This window comes from Lissotriton vulgaris, chromosome 8 (assembly GCF_964263255.1).
Source record: "Lissotriton vulgaris chromosome 8, aLisVul1.2, whole genome shotgun sequence".
Classification (NCBI taxonomy): Eukaryota; Metazoa; Chordata; class Amphibia; order Caudata; family Salamandridae; genus Lissotriton; species Lissotriton vulgaris.
In genome coordinates, this window is record NC_141696.1 from 126,711,912 (window position 1) to 126,734,429 (window position 22,518).

Consider the following 22,518-nt stretch of genomic DNA (forward strand, 5'->3'; position numbering starts at 1 on the left):
CTTTGGGACCTTATATGTATTTAACTATGTAGCACATTAGCTTGGGTGCTGAAACATCTACTGTGTTTTTAACATGGAGGGAAAGTCAGCACCAAACTGCATGACACTCCATGTATGGAAACACATGGAGAGAAATATTGCCTTTCTGTTGGAAATGGTATAGTCCAAAACTCTATTTTTAATATAAAATCAGGGCCTTCTATGGTCATATAACTGAAAATAAAAGATCGGAAAAAAATATTATTGTCTAACGTGCTCGTGGAAGACAATTTCTAAGGACTGGAATCTAGAGAATGCTAAAGCGATTCTGGTATTTTACTGACTTTTGCTGGTCATTTTCTACCAAGAAAGCTTAATAGAGGCAGTTGCCAGAAAATAAAAAAAGAAAGTCCCTCAACAGAAAGCAATTCTGGTATTTTACTGACCTCTACTGGTCGTTTTCTATCAAGACTGTTGAATAGAGGCGGTTGAACAAGCAGAAAGCAATTCTGGTATTTTACTGACCTCTACTGTTCGTTTTCTATCAAGACAGTTAAATGGATGCAGTTGAACAGAAAAAAAAGTGCCTTAGCAGACCAGTCCTAGGGCTGATCTCCAGATCCCACAAAGAACATACATATATAAGTACATATTAAAGTATATACAAGAGGTCTCAAATTCTTGACCTAAAACCCTTAGCCTGGTAAGCAAAGCTATCTACTCGTGCATCCCGGGAACCATTCTTCATTGCAGAAATTACAAAAGAGGAAGAAGTATATGACTAATTCTTTTTAATGCACACGCAGGAACAGTGGGTATGTTTTAATTCAGCTTTAATATGAAATCCTTTTGTCATTTAAGATAAAATTTCACCCAATAAGTACTGAGATGAGGAAGGAGATAATGAGAAAGTGACCTGTCCATATCATTGGAGTGGAGCAATTGAGGTTGGTGGCTATATTTCACACAAGGTCAGGGCAATTACATACACATATGAGGACATGGTCAGAGACAGTGATTGTCTGAAGCTCTTTGGATGTATATCTGGGAGACTTATTCAAAACTTGAAGTAACCACAACTGTGGTTGATTCTACTGTGAAAAAGTCCAATTTTTGTATTCAATGTTTTTATACAGAGCAGCTTCACCAGTCTGCATTGGCATGCTCTACAGTTTTAACAACCATTTAAGAAATATATATTCATTAATATGTACACGGTAACAAAACTGTTTTGGTGAGGTTGGGATAGAGAGGAGGGAAGTATGTGAATTACCTGAGGACAGATAACCGGAGGTGAGAGGGTTAGTAAAATGGAGGGGTTGGTACTGATTTCAAAATCTATGGGATGAGTGGAGATCGGCGTTAGTAGTCTTTATACTCTTAGTTTCAGGGTTTGTGAGTGGTAGAGTTTTTAAACCCCTTCTGGAGGAGAGTATTTTCAGTTGTTGTCTCGGATAGGTTAGTAAGTTTCAAACAATATGGTTCCCACTCCCATGAAAGATCCGTACTTGTCTTGCTTTAGACTTGGGTGGTTCTAGTGAAAGGGTGGTTTTGCTTCTGGAGTACTGGAGTCAACAGAGTGTGTCAAAAGGTTTGTCAGGTTGTTGGGTCTTCTATGATGCAAGCCATGTGAGTTATGCAGCTAGTTTTGCATTTTAGTTTGGTCTCCAGTGGGAGTCTTTAGAGAATTTCCTTTTTCTGTGACTAGTCTCTCTGTAGCTGGAGTACTCTTTTGATGGAGGTAAGATGGCTGTTCAAGCACCTAACTGAACTCTGCACAAATAGCTTTGTGAATCAGGTAAGGTCTATTTTTAACCCTTGTCCTTTCCTTTATCTGTGTGGTACATTGCAGCATATCTTGACAAGATGTTTAAGGCAATCCAATCCGATTTTTCTACTCCGGCCAGACGTGCTCATGTAAAATCTTCCAGATAATCTGCCAATCAACCTATTTTGCAATGAGTACCTATTTTAAGGAATTTCTTGCTCACATTTTGTGGTCTGGCTCCTGCAATAGAAATGTGATCCAGATTGCATGACTCAACGTTTTGTTAACTTGCAAGCAGTGTTTTAATGAAGTGCATACTTACTGCCAAATAGTATTTAATGTTCTAGCTCGATTGAGCTAGGAGGCTGATTCCTTCGGATTCTCTCATTTTCCACAGGGGCAGCTTGCTGACCAAGCTGGCCATGCTGAATAAAGGGCATCATACTTGGACATTCACAGATTTGGATCAGGACCTCATTTTTCTCCATTTGACTCCTAGCCAGCTGTCCTACACTTATTGCTGTATGCTACCCAGGCAGTCCAGCACCACCTTTATACAGCAGCCACCTTGAATTCAAGCCAGGTCTGTGTGATGTTGGTCTTCAGCTAACACCGCAGACAACAGGCTTGGATCTCCTGAATCAATGGGAGCATAGTGGCATATGAAATATATGGAGACGTAAGAAGAACCCAGTGGCACTTTGCAGTGAATAAACTGTTGGGGAGATGACGTTCATGCACTTAATTCTTGTCTTCTCTCAACCAGAACTATTTCAGTTGGCCGGGACAGCGACCTACGTATAGTTTTGTCTTGCATGAATAAACATTTCATTTGTTGTATCCTGTTTCCTCAACATTTGTTTCTCTTCATTTCAGGTGACCTACAAATGGCTCAGCTACACTCTGGGGGTGCATGTAAACCAAGCTAAACAGTGAGTGTTCACCACCTCTTCCTTTAGCACCTTTTTGTTGGTACATTGTTTTATATTTTGTTTCCTAACTAAGAGCTGAAAATCATATTTCTATTTTTATTCTATATATTTGTTCGACTGATGAACCACATACGTTTGTACTTTCCAGTGCTGTCATTCCTAACTATGAGGTTTTTCGACTGCAGAATCTCTTTATTTCTGTTGACTGTCCTATGTGGATGTGAATATATTGAGGAACGGCCTTTAACAGTTTTGTGTTACAGCTTCCCGATTGTTAATTTTATTTTTGGATCCCTTAAATTGAGATGAAGCTAGGGTGCTTGTAACCTCACTGCCCGCTTCTGGTCCAATTAAATAATCTCATCATTTGTAAGTACACCTACAATTGGTTACTTAAGGTTGTAATTTCTTAATATAGTTTTCATATGCTGTTTAGTTTAGTTGCGAAGAAACTCCAAATTACATATCCAGTTTTCTTTTGTTATTTTAATTGCGATTATTGATACCGTTTTTGTACATTTAGATATCCTTTGATCTATTTTTGCAATTGTCTAGGCCCTCTTTGTGATTATTAAACATATACCATATTCACATGTTATTGTATTAAAAAATAGACAGTAATTTTAGTAAAGGCAACGCTTCTTTAATGAACCATAATGTGTTGGATAAAGGAGTAAAGCAGACTTTCTTAGTAAGGACATTAATATAGTGCTTCCATGTCCTTGATCTCTCCTTAATTGACACACTGGATGAATTAAACAACTGGAAGCAGAATTAACTGTTAAAGGCACTTTTATCCCTTTTCCCGAAGACTCATCCACTTCATCAATCTAGTCAAAATTGTCAGTAAATTTAACATATAGGTTCCCACTTAGATGTTCGCACTTCTGTGATTTGACTAATACCCCAGAGGAGAAAGGTGTATGACTTTGTTTCTTTGTTGGGGTTGAAATGTGTCACCTTTGCTGTCTCTGTAACCTTCTTGTTCCTACCCTCCTCAGGATGTTGTACGACTATGTGGAAAGAAAACGAAAGGAGAACTCCGGAGTTCAGCTGCATGTAACCTACCTGGTCACTGGGAAGCATGTTCAAAACGGGTACCCAGTGAGTTTTTCTCACCTTCCTTCAGCTCTAACTGGTTTACACTTTTAAGATATGTTATATTAATTTATTTGTTTGTTATGTAACGTTCTGGCTCGTGACTGGACCAGCTACGTAACACTACTGAGGCCGATCTAGGCTAAATCAATCCCCTTCCCAACGGTGGTTGGATACATGTTCGTGAAGGGACAGGGATCTCATGGGAGTTATTTAGGACCAATGTTTGTCGTACACCTTTCTGTACTCACTGGTACTTGTCCTTTTCAAAGTAGAATGGGGAAGTCCGCTTAACAAAGTTCTTCATAAATACTGTCAGACGTGTAAGGAGGCCCTTGGAGTCTTGTCCAGTGAGTTCTGCATTTTATACACCCAGCACCCAAATATTTAACATCTCACCCTCACCACTGCTTCTTGCAGTTGGTTCTGACCTATGTTACCAGGTTGCCTTGTTGAATTTTCAGCTGTGGTCCAGAATCTAAGTGACGAAAAAAACTATAAACATATAGGTGCGTATGTTGAGACGAGTCTGGCTACTTTGTTTTTCGCAAGCTTTGTAATGTTAGGATAACACCAGGTCCCCGGTCAGTTTAATGCAATGCTTTACCTGAATCAGTGGAACCAGCCAACCTTCTTAGCTGCAGGTCTGTGATGGCCAAAGGAAAGATTTATGTCAAACTATATTATGGAATTCTATAAAGCATGTGACCATGTATAGGTGGCTGGTAGCTCTAGAGGCCTTGTAAACAACATGCTATGTTTTTACAAAGTCTCCAACTCTGCACATGTCTGTCTTGGAGACATTTCCTTCATCTTTAAGTTTGTGTTGCAGACACAGTGATGTTTTTGTTTAGTGCTTCCTGATATGTGCTAGAAAGTCCTTCGGACAGTGTCTATAAGGCCTGCTTCTCATTTTATCTTTTGGCTTACCCAGTATTGTTTCTAGAGTAGGACACTTATGCTGGTGTCTCCAGACCAATGCTCTCCATGTTTATGGCATATTACTCTCCATCAGAGGACTAAACTACTTCCCCTTGACCAAGCTAGTTCTCTTCTCATTGCTACAGAGAGGTATGGCGCTTGAATGCTCTTGGCAGTTGTGCGCTTTATAAGTTCAAGAATAAATAAATGAACTAAAAATAAACACATACTTGTGGGAAGATTGCCCAATGACTCTCCTTGGTAGCTCAGTGCAGTATCCCTCATCATATGTGAATTGCATGTGAGACTTGAGTGCACGTAGGGTTTGATACCCCTGTTAGGATCTCATCAATATGTATGTTGCTCATTAAGTTGTAGAGTGCTACAAAGTGTTAGTGGCATCCAGCGTTAGCTGTCTCTTCACTCGCTGCTTGCTCACCTGTGATGCTCTTTAAATTATGCCCTTGTTCTAGAATTCTTGTGAAGCCAAATGGAAAGTGTGGCTTGAATCATCATTCAGAGAAATTACCTTTTTTATTGCACCAGGATAAAATTAAACTGCTTCTAGCAGGTCAGTGTGTGATGTGGCCTCACCCAAGCAACATTAGAACAACAGTGTTGCCTGGAAGAAATGCTTGTGTGCACACCCCTCACAGATGGGCATGTGTCTTTTTCCCTCATCCTGTGGTTTGTGCTTCTGGCAAGGCCAATCTGATTTGAAATGCAAAGCAACAAAAGGACTGTTTTCTCTAAATCTGCTTGCTTTGAGATATGATACACACAATGAGCAATACATTTTCAGATCATTGATTTTGCACAAAACCTTAACGCTAACTTTGAAGTTGGTGAATAGTTGGTTTGGACAGCTGCCCTCAGGACCGGAAATGCGCTGACTTTTCCAGTCTACCCATTGTTCAACTTTGTACTTAATGAAGCTCTGCACTCCAAGAGAGGACCTGAGACTGAATCCATTGTTGTTTTTCTTTTGAGTTGTGAGGACTATATATATAGGACTGCAGCGAAGATCTATGCTTCTGCGCTTAGCTACAACCTGGTAGATCGTCAGGTGCATATAGAACCTGCATTACACCTCCATAGTCAAAGATTCAGTGTGCCCACAATACAGTGAGGTACTTATTGCTGCTAAGTTGGACCAATACCAGAAGTAATCCCCTCCTACCCCCCCCAACCACCTCCCCTTCCAAACCTGACTTGAGGCTTATCGACTTGAGGATCCTAATTAAAGGTGCATGCTGCAGGAATGAAGCTGATAGATGATCTTGCAAGCAACACCTCATACAGTGTTTTGCCACACTGCTGTAACCCCATTCATCCAGAGCCAGATTCATTGCTGCTCCCCATACATTAAGATTGCAGGTATGATGAGTACGTCTGTCCGTTCACAGAGCCACAACATTTGCCTGCAAATGTGAACCTGCAAGCTGCACCATGGATGGTAGTCAGTCACCGCTATAATGCTCTACACTACAACCCACGCTGCTGAGAACAAGCATCCTGACGAACTGACTTAAGAGCTGCAGGAAAGATGGAGTGGTTTCTCACCACACATGCATTAATAATCGACATCTGCATAGCTCCTGTGCTGCAGCTGCACTGTTTGACTACACCGTGCTGGAAAACACTCAAGAAGCATAACCACCCAAAGGCCGCTCCAGCACCAACTGCGTGTGCAAGCACGATGTCCATCATCGCTAGACAGAGCAACACCAATGGTAGTCCCCCACCTGAATTTTAACTAGTGGCCTCCAATTGCAGAGACCGTGAATAATAGCAAAAGATCCCAACTTCTCCAGAGAGACCTTGAGACTCGTAAGAGACGATCAAACAATAGCAGCTCCATGAATCAGACTCTAATGCATATGTATGGAAGCCAGAATAAGCTCTCTTTAGTTTTCTGTGTGATACCAACAGACAAGTCAAAGTAAGCCGTGAGTTGTTCCTAAAGGTGTTTGGCAACAAACTGAAGGAATGGTAAGTTGACATCAATTCAAATGCCAAAATGCTTACCATTTCCACACTTGGTCTAGCCTTGCTTTTGAACTTAACATGGAATATTTTTCTACTGCCTTTTGACCCTATCCACAAACGTTTTCCAAAAAAGTCAGAAAACAGCCTATAGGTTTTATTCAACTATTCATATAGAATTCTGACTTGCAGAAGATTCACAAAATCCCCCGGAGTATGCATGAAAACCTATGCAAGTTGTTGACTTCCAAACTACCTTTAGTATCCTACAGTTAGTTGTATGTATTGTTCACTGAGTAACTATAGCAGTCAGTCTTGTGCAATTGCATACTTAACTTTTTATTTTTTGCTACCTGAAAAATGTTTTTGTATTGGACTCTCATTGAAATATGGATTGATGATGGAAGGGTGTTGCATACCCTTCCACACCTTAGAAATAAACAAAACTATGTTTTATCAGGAAAAGTGAGGCAAAAAGTCTGATGATACTTACAAAGTTCCAACTGTGTGTGTGTTGCGTTTTGCTTGGGCGCTTCTCTCCTCCGATCTGTTGGGGAAAACCTATGTTCCCTTAACCCACAGTGGTCACTTCAGAAATGCCCACATTCAAGTTTTGGATTGCAGCAGCCATGATTTACTGCATGCCAACAAGAACATCTAACATTGACAAATAGCCTTCTTTCACACAACCCAAAAACACTTGGCACGCACATTCCTTGCTAGTATGCCAATCAAGTCTTCATCCTGCAGTTAGTTCATTCAGCCTTCTGTGGTAAATAATTTTACCTAATCAATTTTTCCGTATAATTATCATTACAAGACAGCTCATAAAAATGAGAGGCAGAGTCCGTGGTATCTGAGTCATACGGGTTTTAATGGAAAAACCTCGAGGTTGGAGATCATGTTCCGTCACCACTAGGGTTCGGGAAGGGACAGTCAACGTTTTATTAACATTACACATTATATATAGTAAAGTAACATAATTGAATCCAATACAGTAGGCGTAACAGGTGAAAAAGAGAAGATAAGAACACATGTGCGTAACAGGAGGCGTGAAAGAAGGCGTGTAATAGGCGTACACGGAGGCGTGCACTGTACATGTCAGAGAAACGTCACAAGAATCGTCACATGTGGGTGGGTGCATAGAGAAAGTTGCAGGATCAGCAGAAAGTGCGGATGCGCGCGCAGCTAGCATGACGTGACATAGTCGTGTAACTGGGGAGAACTTTAACACTAGTAGAGGAGACAGAAGTCTGGGATGTCAGAACGACCTGGACCTATAACATATCTGGTATCTTATGTTTGGAGGATGTATTATCTGGAGTAAAAGGTCTCTCGGGCAGAGGCTATTCTATACTGAATGCTAGTGCGTGCATATGTGTCTACGTGCAGGGGCCATGGGCCTACTATGGCAACGGGAACTGTAAATTACTTGCATAGAGACAGGAAGGCTTGCTCTTTGCTCTGCAGCCGGGGAGATGTTTACCTAAATCACTAGACAGGAATGTATTTTCGAGGAGGCTGGACAGATAACTTGAAGGCAAAATACGATCTTGGCAGGCAGGCCAGGTTGAGCCAGGCACCGCTTCGCTTGGCAGGAAGTAAGGCAGAGGTCAGGGATACGTGTCCATGCTGCAGCTTTCAGAGGCAGGAGGCAGAAAGCAAAAAGGGCTCGGAGACAGAAATCAGGGCCTAGCTCGGCAGAGCCAGGAAAAACGTAAAAGTGTACCATGTAAAGACGTTGGCATGGTATGGTTAGGAACTGAATTATCGATCCATTCATGGTGGATCTGAAAGAGGACATGTTAACGTTGGACGCAAATGTATTTGCGTCTTCATATTCGGTCATGGAGGGAAATTACATGTACTTGAAGCACGTACATGGAGACGTTGGGGTTCACGTTAGGGGACATACTTGACCATAAAAATTTCAATTACCTCATTCCCTCCTTGTCCCCTACGGACCCTTCAGGATATATCAATCTTCATGAGTCCATCTATCTGTTCATATAACATCATTTGCTCATCTTTTTTCATACGGGATTTGGATCGTGGACTTGAATGGGGAATACATGATGTGGCGCACAAGCCACAAATCGCTGGCCCACATTGTAGACATAGGCAACAACTGAATACTATGAGTAGGGCTATTCCAAGGAAGGATAGGACTTTCCATCCCCAGGCTGATATCACGATCCAGAGCCAACCGGACCAGGTCCAGGTGCCTGGATTTTGGTGTATCTGACTTGCAATCTTGTGGAGCCGAGTTATGGCTCTATATACTGACGGTGCGTTATTTGGAATGAAAACACAACAACTGGATCCGATGACTCTACAAGCCCCGCCCCTATCTGCCAGGATGACGTCAAGGACGAGACGATTTTGAAGAACGACAAGTCTCATAGCAGACTGTTCGTCTGTTAAGTTACCTAGGTCAAAAGTAGTTTCATTTACTACTGCTTCAAGGGTTCTGGTCAATTTACGTATCAGTTTACTATTGGAGACAGTGCCTAAATAAGGAAAGAATCTTTTATTGAAATCTGTGTATTGTTCCCATGTTGTTTCAGCGTAATCGACAATCGGGAGATCTCTCTTGGGTCTAACATGAATGAGATGAGAATTTCTATGGTAATCAGGTGGGGCTAGAAAAACAGGTGGCAGTAGGAATGCAATGTAACAAGTACCATCCCAGTCTGGAGGCAAACTTATATAAGCTGTATGGCCACAAATGAAATAGGAATGTCGGGAAGCTTTGAATGTAGACTTGCCGTTATCACTGAATTCAATAACTGTATTACAATCGCTGTGTCCTAGATGTACTGAACCATTCTTTCTAACGCATAGGTCACCCTTCACTGGCAAAACTGATATTGAGGGTAAGTTCGAACTAGTTTCTGACTGGACATTCAAAATCATGAGGCTAAGTGTAAAATTACCTAATCCATATACTTCATTTTCTAGATCGGTACCTGTCATTTGGGGAAGACCCTCCTTGACGGGGAAACATGCCTTATTCATAACTGTATTCAGGTCTCCCCATATCCAATTACCTTGGGAAACTTTAGACTTACTATCTAACGTAAACCATGCACCACATGAACCATTATGTGTAAACGGGTAAGGAAAAAGAGGCAAGGCTCCCGTCATTTTCTGGTAGGGAGGGGGTCGGCCACATACCCAGCAATTAGTGGCATTGCTGGTCTGATGGGAATGATGGTAACATACGGATGAAAGAATTGTTGCGCAGTGCAAGTCGATAAGAAAGTTCGTACGGGGGCAGATCACTAAAGGTGTGGTCTGCAGTGTCATTGAAAGAAGAATGTGCTTGTATCGGAAGATATACATGTAAAACATAGCTTAGACATATAATCGTAAGACTCAGAAAAAACATGACAATTAAAGTAACAATACATCTACTTTGGAGATTCTTGCAATATTTCTGTTTCTTGATCTCCTGTCTATCTCTATCTCTCTCTCTATTGGGGTCTATCTTATACATGTCAGGAACCTGTCTAACCGCTTCACCCAGGGGGGGACTTAAACAATTAAACTGTCTGACTTACTAGACCTCAACTTTAGTCTGTATTCCTGGGACGGAGTTTTCTCTACCAGGGGGAGTTTAGTATCAACGATTGGAATGTGGCAGTCCTGGGAATCCGTTTTTGGCGGAAGTCCATAGCATTTTTTCACGTGGCTCGAGTGGAGCCAATTTTTTCTGCCCTCTAGTTTCACAGCAGTCCTTGTGGTCATTAAAACAATCTTCGGCTCCTTCCAACGGGGCTCCAGAGGGCTCGACCGTTCAAAATTACGGACATACACAAAATCACCAGGGACGATCTTGTGTGGCTTCACCTCGGTGTTGTCTGGAAAGGCTGCTGCGACCTGTGAACGACATGATTGTAGTGCAGACATCAAGGAAGCAAGGTAATCTGTCAGCATATTACTGTCAACATCGGTTAATTTACGGGGCAGAGGCGTCCCCCACATCTTCGGTGGCCGGCCAAAAACCACCTCATACGGGGATAGCCCTGTCCTAGAATGGGCTACCATTCGCATATAGAAGAGAGCAACTGGAAGGGCTACTATCCAGTCTACTCCTTTTTCTGCACAGACCTTGGCAAGACGTGTTTTCAGAGTCTGATTGTGTCTCTCTACTAATCCAGCTGCTTCGGAATGCCGAACACAGTGGAACTTCCATTGGTAACCTAACAAAAGGGAAACCTGCTTCATGAGCTCGGACGAGAATGGCTGTCCGTTATCTGAATACACGACACGAGGCAAACCAAACCTCGGGAAAAATTCACGAACCAACTGCTTGGCAGTGGTCGGGGCAGTGTAATCTGGGACTGGATATGCTTCTGTCCATCGGGGAAAGTGCACATACAACTACGAGGACGTACTTGAATCCTCGGCATCTGTCCATCTGGATATAATCCATCTGGAGGACTTCAAAAGGGTGATCAGGAGGATGAAATCCACCTTGCTCTACGGGAATGCCTTTACCTGGGTTGAACTGACAACAGATCATGCAAGTACGCACTTTCTGTTTTGCTGCTGCTCGTAAATGCTTATTGAACCAAAGGTTTTGAATACTGTCTAACATGGCTTTTTCTCCTAAATGTGCAGGACTATGTGCTGTGTTAATGATAACCTGAACCATAGAGTCGGGGAGAAACCATGTGGCTTTTCCCTTCGTCATCCATCCCTGTTCTGTCTGAATCCCTCCTAGTTCTGTCCATTTCTTGATTTCGTCTGGAGTAGCATGTGTCTGTATGTCAATTACATCTAGGGCGGGATCCCTAACTGTCATGCAATGTGTTGGAACTACTGTCTTTGTCATATCAGTCGTATGAGTATGAGTCTGAGCTGTATGTTTGGCTGTTCGATCTGCCAGGTCGTTACCCTGGGAAATAGTATCTGTGACTTTCGTATGTGCTTTACACTTCATGATGGCTATGGCTGTAGGCAAATGTATTGCTTCTAACAGAGCTTGAATGAGGGGACCATGCTGTATCTTGGCTCCGTGTGAAGTTAAAAAACCTCTCTCTTGCCAAAGGACTCCGAAGTCGTGTACAACTCCGAATGCATAACGGGAATCTGTGTATATGTTAACTTTTAGGTTCTTGGCTCGAATACAGGCTTGGGTCAGAGCAATGAGCTCTGCTGCTTGGGCTGACAGGGTGTCAATTCGATGTGTTTCTATGACTTCAGTTTCATTGGTCACTGCATACGCGGCCACTAACTCTCCTGTACTTGTTCTCATACATGAACCATCCACATAAAGTGTCAGGTCTGGATCTGGTAATGCGATATCTGTCAAGTCTTGTCTGGGCTTCGTCATAGTGTTAATGACTTCCACACAGTCATGTGCCATAGGGTCTGTTGTACTTAACGGTAAAAGTGTAGCAGGATTCAGTGTGTTGCAGCGTCTGATTTCTATGTGTGGCTGGAATAATGTCAATTGATAACCTGTCAGTCGTGCTATAGTCAAGTGCTGAGTCTGTGTACGGTTTAAAAGAACTTCCACGGAATGTGGAACCTGTACTGTCAATTGGTGTCCTAATACTATGGAATCACTTTGTCTAATTGCTAGAACTGTTGCTGCTACAGATTTCAAGCACGCAGGCAGAGCCTGGGCTACTGGATCTAATGTACTGGAAAAATAAGCACATGGTTTGTGTGAACCTGCTTGATCTTGGGTGAGTACTGACAATGCAGTACCTTCGCGTTCTGTGACAAAAAGTGTAAAAGGCTTGCTGTAACATGGTGTCGCTAAAACAGGTGCTTGACATAGGGCTTTCTTCAAGTCGTCAAAAGCTTGTGTATGTTCCTGAGTCCAAGGGAGGACAGTCGATGACGCTGCCTCCTGGGTTGTCAACTGTATAAGGGGCTTGGCTAGATATGCATACTGAGGGATCCATTGTCTACAGTAAGAGGTGAGGCCTATAAAGGCCTGTACTTCTTTTTGTGTCTTGGGTTGTGGCATATGTACAATTAACTGGATGCGGTCAGGTGTAAGCTGTCTCCCCCTCTTGGACAGCAAGTGACCAAGGTACACAACTTGCTGAACACAGAATTGCAGCTTCGAAGGAGACACTTTGTGTCCCTTGTCGGCCAGAAAATATAGGACTTTCAGAGATGCATGTTCACATTCTTGTTCACTTCGGGCGGTGATCAATAGATCATCGACGTACTGAAGTAGGGCAGTGTTAGCAGGCATGTGGATACTGTCAAGTTGTCTTTTCAATGCTTGGCTATAGATACTCGGACTTTCCGTGAACCCTTGAGGTGCACGTGCAAATTTAAAGCTTCGGCCATTTAAACTGAATCCGAAAAGGTACTGGCTTTCCGGATCAATGGGGACACTAAAGAAGGCATTCTTGAGATCTATTACAGTAAAGAACACCGCTTCAGAATCAATAGCTGTCAATAGGGATGAAATATCTGGGACCACTGGAAACTGAGGTATGATACATTTGTTAAGCTCTCTAAGGTCAATCACTAGACTATAAACAGGAGGTGCATTTGGATCAGTACGTTTAAGAATCGTAATGATTGGAGAATTACAAATATTGGAGTCAGTTTCTACAACTACTCCTTGAGCAATAAGTTCGTCAATGATTTTCAATAAGGCTGCTACAGCCTCAGGTGGCAATTTGTATTGTCGGATTCTGGGCAGAACAACTCCTGGCTTGAGTGTGACACGATATGGTGTGACATGCATACAACCTACATCAGTCTGACCTTGTGCCCATAAATGCTGTGGTACATTCTGTAATCGGGGATCAAAATCTCTCAACACATAGTGACCCTTAAAGTCACGCAAAAACAATCTCACTCCTTCCGGAGAACAACATATTACAGCTCCTAGAGCTTTCAGCGTTTTAATACCAAGCAGGTTTTCTGGACATGACTTCGTAAGCAATAAATCTGTAGTACGGGACAATGGACCAACTGCAAGGGGAACTGGTTTCGATACTTCATTAACAATAGGTTTTCCTGAAAATCCAAGGGAAACATTCTGTGAGCCTGAGAGGGGTGCCCCTGGAACCTCGTCATGACTGATGGTAGTTCTGCTTGCCCCTGTGTCAATCAAACATTTTCTGTCTTTTCCTAATACCTGACTATGTACATAAGGACCGTCTTGATCTACAGGAATCTCGATGAGAGGCAAACCTACTTCCCTCTCTAGGCTATTTCATGAATACTGTTGGTAATCTGGATACTCTGACTGTGCATACTGGTACATTTGCTGTGTAACGTGTTGTGTTTCGGCAATGGGCTGGGGCTGGGGTACCGCTACGGTCTGTTGCTGAACATGTTGTGGAGCAGGTTGCGGATTCTGTTGAATATTCTGTTGAACGTATTCTGGTCTAGGCTGACGTGGTCTTTCTTTCGTTTTGCCTGTAGCAATATTGTGTTTCAGAACGGCACAATCACTAATAAAATGACCTGGCTGTTTGCAATAATTGCAATTTCCTTTAACAGGACCTGTAGGACGACTAGTCTGGGTGTTTTGCATGTTACCCCTCTTCTGACCATCTGCTGGAACAGACTGGGCAACGAATACTTTCATTTTCGTGTCTTTCATGCGTCTCTGTTCATGATCGTGTTCCTCTCGGATTCTATTCTGGTGGTACTGTAACATTTGTAACATTTGGGAAGGCGTATTTGCTTGCCATGTACTTTCGACTTTCAATACTCTGTTCTTAACCTGGGGCAAGGAATTCTCAACTAATTTGGTTACAAAAAGATGTGGGAACGACTCGCTACTTGTTTTCAGGCCGCTATTAATAATAAAACATTTCTCGAATCTAGAATAAAAATCACTAGTGTCTTCGTCTGGTTTCTGTTTGCAGGCTGAAATTGCATCCCAATCTTCCTTTTTAACTGTCAATAATCTAGGCAAGACCTGTACTAACAATCCTGGTAATGCTTTAGTTTTGTCCCCAAGACCTAAACCTGGGGTACGTCCTTTTTCTTCATCTTCTAATTCGGTCCAATTAATCTTTTTATCTCCCACCTCCCAATCCTTCTCTTTCAGTTTCTCGTAAATCCCTGCTGGCAACAATACCTTTAACATTTTAAGAATGTCTGAATATGTGTAATCACCCATCAGTAACATGTCTTTTAATTCACGGTGGAACCCTGCAGGGTCTTTATCGTGACAAGGTACAATTTTCTTCATTTCCAATAATTCCATTTTAGTCAAAGGAGTGTATACAAATGCACGTTCAAGCGTATCATCTGGCTTCCGAATTGGATGTACTTCTCGTAAAGGATTCTGTCTGTCTAGGTGATATGGTTGTCTTACTGGGGGTGGAACGGAAACAAGACGTGGAGTCAGGAACGTACTATATTTGTGACGTTGTTCTAAAATGATATCAATTAAATCGGTACCTAGGCCTCTCCATCTTCTCAGGAGTAAGTCTTGCAATAAATTATACAGCGGACCTGGATCAGACTGTTGGTTTTCATACTGGATAATGAGATGTTGGGTCATGTATATACCAGCTAATCGCTGTTCTTCTGGAGTGAGACTTAAAAACGTTTGCACTACTAGATCATCTTTATATATACTGTCAACCCCGGCCCATTGGACTGCTGACCGGGCTAGTTCCTGATCACGTAAGGTAGTGAGTTCATGATAACCTATTCTTTCTTTCAGGATTTTATCAGTAACTTGGAATATATGTTCAAGAGAACATTGCTCTGGTATCGGGTAAAGGTATTGTTTCTTGCTTTCTAGACGAATGGGTCGGTCGAAAGGACTACCTAAAGGATACTGTTTAGGGAGCTTCGCTCTACCTACATACGCTATCGTCTCTTGAGTCGCTGCTGGATTCTCTGGCTCTTCCTCCTCGGAGGAGTCTTTATCGTCTGACTCTACTGCCCTATCGGCATTCTCTCGAGTATACATGGCTACTATTTCTTTACGGATTTTTCTAGACATGGCATCTATACAATTCTGTCTGTCATGCTTACCATCTGCAATATTCTGACTCCATTTAGTCAATACATCCATCTCTTCTTGTACAAAACCTGGTCGATCTCGTTCTCTTATCAAACAATTAATCAAGAAACGTAATATTAACCCTTGTGTCTCAGTTTTCTGATGTGCCATGGCTTCACGAACACATTCAGGACCTTCTCCAGTCTGAATAAAATGATATATCTTGTCTAGATGGTCTGTCATTCCTGGTAGTATAATCAAATAATCTGCAACACGTCGTACACGTAACGAGGCTAACATCATGGCCCCTTGCTTGCCTGGAATGGGATCATATCTACAATCTGTAAGATATTCTTTAAGCTTTTCAGAAGGGGTCGCTTTCGGGGTACGCTGTGTAGCTAATTCTCTCATTGTCAGTCGATGTACTTGTGGCGGGGTTCGGTGGTAGCCTCCTACGGCACCTCCCGAAGCGGAAGCATGAGCATGACTTGACGTCATTGCGTGTGGGAAAGACACATTTAACGGGGACGACTGAGTCTTATCTGTAGCAAAAGGGTTAAGAGGACCAGAAGTAGGGGGACCAGTGGCAGCAGCAGAAGGGGAAGTGACAACAGGTGCGGGAAGTAATCCTGGACGCGGAGGGGTCGTGGCTCGATCAGCAGGAATATGCTGTGGCAGGTTATTATTAGCAGGATGTACAGGTACATTGGTATATGCGGGAGCTACATCATCTAAATAGGAAGAAAGGAAAATATCTGCTGCGGTCTTATGGTGACGTACTTTAGTCGGAACCAATGGTGGTGGCAAGTTACTGGGTACTTCCGGGGTCGCCTTAGGCAGGCCCTCGGCAAGAACGGGATACATGCCTGTAATAAGTGCATTTCTTTGGCGGTCTAATTGTTCTGATCTGACCTGCTCTCCTTCTTCTAGTAACTCTTTTTCTTTGGCTTTTTCGGATTCTTCTCTACTTCTATCTGCTTTTCTGAGTGCTTTTTCTGTTCTTCTATGCGATTCTTTACGCCACAATTCTATGGCATCTTTCTGTGATTGTCTGGCTTTCTTTTTCCATAATGCTTCTTCTACTCTCATGATGCACTCGGCATCCCATGTTCCTGAGACAGGCCATCTAAACTTTTCTTCTAAGTGCTTGGTGTAGTCCACCCACAAATCTAAATACAACACCGCGTCTAAGCCGTGCTTGTGGTACATAAAATACCCTGGAGTGTCCCTAGGCGGGACAGGAACTGCTTCTTCGAGTATCCCTTTCCTAGTTCCTATCTGACGTAACTTCGAAAATAACGGCATTTCTACTTTTGCTCGAACACAATAAACACAGGAATGAAAAGCAAACAGTCATTCATACCACGACATGAAACGCATTAAAACATTTCGAATGGACACTGTCTAGTACATAAAACACAATGCTTGGAATCACGTGAGATAATGCTAGAAGGCTTGAATACTGAATCACTGAATCACTGAATTACTAGATGCACTGCTAAACAGTACAGACCGGTCCCATAAAGAGACACGTCATACCGCGCTCACCTAAGTGAACACGTACGGACCAGGACTGTGTACCCAGACCTGTCTTGACTGGACACAAACTAATGCACCCGTCTAGATGCGTCCCTAGCAACGGTACTCACCGGGAGCAATACTTGAACTTGAACTTGAAGGCCTCGGACTGGACTGGACTTCTACCGGTACTGCTACTACGCATGCGCCTCGACACTTCGGAACAGGTGGGCCTCTGGATACCTTGGACACTGCTACTCTCGGCTGGGCTCTGGTCGGGATCCTCCGCACTCCTCACCGCCTCGTCTGGATGTCGACCGCAGTCTCCGTCACCTCCGTAGGCCTGAGGGAGATACAGGAAAACCTGCAGATGCGCATAGGTGTCCGTCACGGCTGTGGCAGGGGGCAAGGCCTGCGACGCATCGCCGGCGCGTGGGGTGGGGGAGGGGTCTCTATTCGGGCGCCAAATTATGTGGTAAATAATTTTACCTAATCAATTTTTCCGTATAATTATCATTACAAGACAGCTCATAAAAATGAGAGGCAGAGTCCGTGGTATCTGAGTCATACGGGTTTTAATGGAAAAACCTCGAGGTTGGAGATCATGTTCCGTCACCACTAGGGTTCGGGAAGGGACAGTCAACGTTTTATTAACATTACACATTATATATAGTAAAGTAACATAATTGAATCCAATACAGTAGGCGTAACAGGTGAAAAAGAGAAGATAAGAACACATGTGCGTAACAGGAGGCGTGAAAGAAGGCGTGTAATAGGCGTACACGGAGGCGTGCACTGTACATGTCAGAGAAACGTCACAAGAATCGTCACATGTGGGTGGGTGCATAGAGAAAGTTGCAGGATCAGCAGAAAGTGCGGATGCGCGCGCAGCTAGCATGACGTGACATAGTCGTGTAACTGGGGAGAACTTTAACACTAGTAGAGGAGACAGAAGTCTGGGATGTCAGAACGACCTGGACCTATAACATATCTGGTATCTTATGTTTGGAGGATGTATTATCTGGAGTAAAAGGTCTCTCGGGCAGAGGCTATTCTATACTGAATGCTAGTGCGTGCATATGTGTCTACGTGCAGGGGCCATGGGCCTACTATGGCAACGGGAACTGTAAATTACTTGCATAGAGACAGGAAGGCTTGCTCTTTGCTCTGCAGCCGGGGAGATGTTTACCTAAATCACTAGACAGGAATGTATTTTCGAGGAGGCTGGACAGATAGCTTGAAGGCAAAATACGATCTTGGCAGGCAGGCCAGGTTGAGCCAGGCACCGCTTCGCTTGGCAGGAAGTAAGGCAGAGGTCAGGGATACGTGTCCATGCTGCAGCTTTCAGAGGCAGGAGGCAGAAAGCAAAAAGGGCTCGGAGACAGAAATCAGGGCCTAGCTCGGCAGAGCCAGGAAAAACGTAAAAGTGTACCATGTAAAGACGTTGGCATGGTATGGTTAGGAACTGAATTATCGATCCATTCATGGTGGATCTGAAAGAGGACATGTTAACGTTGGACGCAAATGTATTTGCGTCTTCATATTCGGTCATGGAGGGAAATTACATGTACTTAAAGCACGTACATGGAGACGTTGGGGTTCACGTTAGGGGACATACTTGACCATAAAAATTTCAATTACCTCACTTCTGTCCATCTGACTATATATTTTGTGTGAGTAAGCAAGCGTCTGTGTGCATGGTTACCTATACATATGTTGGTTTGTGTGCTGTAGTTGTTGTCTATCTCCTAGTTGTGTGTCTGTGTCATGTAGATCTGATAGGTGTCGGCGGAACTTTGAGTAGAGGCGTCTTTAGATCTGTTGAATATGCATTTGTGCAAGTATGTGTAATCTGTCCACTTGTTCATGGGTGTTTCTGTTTGCACACAATATGCAAAGACCAAAACTTGTGGCATTGCCAGTTGCTGCATCTCTTCAAGCTCTGTTAATTTGCTTTTTACAGAGTGCGACCTCTTAGCCTTGCATTGCACTAAGTAGTGCCACGTCTGTGGCATTGTGTCAAATTCTGGAGGTCTCATCTTCAGGATGTGTGGTACAGTTCGGGAAACAAGTGACTAGAATCAGCGGGTGTGCACCACCAAATGTCCAGTGACAAGTGGGGACATACATGTGTATTTTAGTGTCAGGGGGACTTGAAGAATCCATTCCTCTATTTTTTTTATAAGTGGAAGAGGACTTTTCCATCTTACAAGTATTCTGTTTAGAAGTTCTCTAAAGTGCTTCACATCTCCTTGGGCTTTTCAGATCATTAGTACATAAAAGATATAACAATGAGTGGTACTTGGTCCACAAAAGGTTGAGTAAGCCTGATGTTTATGGTTGATTACAAATAGGATGTTTTTTTGTGGCTCCGATAAGGATCTTGGACTTAGTTGAAAACCTGGTTGAAAGGTGTGACTTTTAGGAGAAGAGATACCCAGGTTATAAGGCTAGTTCACAGAAGTGACCCTGAGTTGATCCCTACCACTATTAAACTTCAGTCTTTGAGCTGTTCAGAAAAAAAACTTCCCTTCCATCTAAAATGTGACTTGGTGTTAGCACTGTACAGTGCTAGTATAATGTTCCTTCCAGTTCCTGAGATAAATATATATCTAGGTATCATTCGCATACATTTGGAATTTTACCTGATAGTAGCGTAGCACTTGTACTAGGGTCAGCTAACTGGAGAGTAAGCCAGAAACAGGAATGATCATGTAGAAGTCCACATTGCACTTTGTGAGCATGTCACAGGTCCTGTTCATAATTGTTGGTTTCAATTGTGGAGAAATAATTTAATCTGCTCAAGCTGTCCCTGGCACTCCCACAAATTCCTGGATTCTTTTTTAGTGAAATAGTGTGGTTGACCATTTCGTAGGCAGCTGATAGGTCAAGGAGGATTAAGTATACATATTGGCCTTAGTCATGGATGTAATGGAGATGTTTCCAAGTATCTGTAAACTTCTCTTTTCAAAATTGTGCTTCGGTATGTAATGTTTGAGATTGGATGTTAATTGTATAATGCTTGAGGGTCTTCCCTTGGTTTCTTCAGGAGATGGGTGGTGATTGTTCCAAAGAAACAAAAACTATGCCATTTAAAGACCTGTATTGACACTGCTCATGAAGTGGCATCCCCTGCAGAACGTTCTTCATGAATGCCTGGGGGTATGGGCTTACTGAAAGATTTAAGGTTTTGACTTTCATGGCCAGCTTCCTCCCTTCTAGCAAGGAGGAAAAGAGATATAGAGGGTATTCCACACGGTGACTGTGCAATTTGTTATTGTGAATGGCTCTCTAGATATTTGAGAGCTTACCCTTGGAAAAAAAGCCCAGCAAATCTTTCCAGTGGCACTTGGAGGTGGAAGGTGAGTTTGAAAGATGTAAAAAAAAAAGATTCAGTTGGTTTAGGGCCTTGTTTATGCGCTTGGTAAAGTACAAATCTTTCACGTCCTTAATTGCCTTGTGATATCAACTTCTCTGGCTTTAGGAGATGATTTTATCTGATAGTGATGATGAAGTGCACCATTTGCATTCCAAATGTCAACATTTTATTTTCATTTCCACCTGCTGATGTCCTACAAATTGCTAGTGGAATTGATATGACACTTTTGTTTTCTTGTCCACTTTTTTGCTAATTGGTCCCAACTGTGCATATATTATCATAGAGACTGGTGATGAATGGCTCAGAACCACAGTAGATAGTGTAGTGCTGACTTCTAATTTCCTTAAATTATTTAAATGGCTGGTTGTGAGTGGCATCCCTGGTTTGGTGCAAGGGCATGGCAGATACTTCAGGTTGGTTATGTGGGGCGTGATTAAGTAGTAGGCTGACCAACATTGAGGCTGCACAGCTAGTAATTATAGTAATAGACTCTTGAGGCGGAAGCCGGGAGTCAGGAATAGCATCTCGTACCTTTTTATGTAATTTTATTCTTTTCTGCACCATTTAGTCGATCGTAAATCTAGTGTGTGTCAAGCTAACTTTCGTTTCACCTTACCCAGTGGATCGTAAAGCTAAATTTGTGTGTCACTTTTAAAAATTGCTGTGTTTGTGCGCTTGTATTTAAAAAAGTGCGCATTGCCCTTACCTCCTCCTTCGTTCGCCCAGAGACTTCGCGCTGTTCTCAGTGGCCGAGTGAGGGCCTCTGGAACGCGGAACTAGGCAGGAACAAAATACCTTAGGCGCCATATTGGGCGTACCGCTGGTTCAGCGGGCTAGTGTTTAGGGCGATTAGGCCCTTCACTACAAAATGCACCTCCCACCTCGGCCGCGCAGCGGACGAGCGCAGCGGGCGCGATGATGGCGCGCCGGAGGTGCGTCAGAGGTAAGCCCATCTGCGCTCGTCCGTGCTAGGCAGAGCTCAGAGCCAGGCACTATAGATAATCTTCATCAGCCCACACTCAGATACTTGCGAGAAGCGCTGATACACATGAAACGAGATGTAACAACTCCCTGCTTACACTCTGTGCCTGGGGACAATCCCTTCAACCACTGCCTTCACTGCCCATACAAGTTTAATCTGAATGTGCCTTCACAAACCACTCCCACCCTAATGCACATGGCCCTAGTCAACTGTAGATCGCTCCCAAAACACTCAGTAGAAATTTACCATACTTTAGAAAATCTCCAGCTGGATATCCTTTTTCTGACAGAGACATGGCTGGGACCTGATTCAGACCCCGGCTTCATTAAGTCCCTTCCTCCTGGCTATCTTATCCAGCATGTAGACCGATCAAAAGGGAAGGGAGGGGGAATTGCCATAATTTATAGGGATCATCTTTCCCGCCGTCTCCAAGGCAGCCCCCTCTCGGACTGTGAAAATGTCCTATTTTCGATTCAAATCTCCCCATGTAGATCTCTCTCGGGACTTCTTATCTACCGCCCGCCAGGCCCAAGAGGACAGTTCTGTAACTCACTCATGGAACACTCAGGAATACTGGCTGCCACTCACTCTACCTTTATGATCCTTGGGGATCTCAATATCCATTTCGACAAGGGTGAAGACAAACTAGCCTCTGACTTAATATCAGACCTGGAAACCCTCCAGCTTAGGCTGCAAAGCAGGCACCCCACCCACGCAAAGGTTCACCTCCTGGACCCCATTTTTTCCAACATCCCTGATCTTACAACTCTAGGTCCTACCCCGTTACCATGGTCAGACCACTTTTTAATATCGCTGAATTGGTGGCTCCCCACCATCGCTCGCCTCAAACCTCCAGCTAGCAAACCTACACGCCCTTGGGCCACATTAGACCTAGAAAAATGGAAGCATAATTTAGAGCGCTCCCCCCCACTACTAGTCTCGGATCCTGCTTCAGCCGACTCCGAGTTCTCTAAATGGATCGGAGAGTCATTGGATAAGACC

At 43.2% G+C, this 22,518-nt stretch overlaps 1 protein-coding gene across 1 annotated transcript in view; it reads left to right on the plus strand.

The window, feature by feature from the left end:
- The window catches only part of POLD3 (DNA polymerase delta 3, accessory subunit), a 146,995-nt gene that overhangs the window by 22,540 nt on the left and 101,937 nt on the right, over window positions 1-22,518 (plus strand). Inside the window, exons 2-3 of the mRNA XM_086933813.1 lie at window positions 2,624-2,679; window positions 3,681-3,783. Coding sequence (XP_086789939.1) covers window positions 2,624-2,679; window positions 3,681-3,783 — 159 coding nt within the window. The remainder of the gene's footprint in view (window positions 1-2,623; window positions 2,680-3,680; window positions 3,784-22,518) is intronic.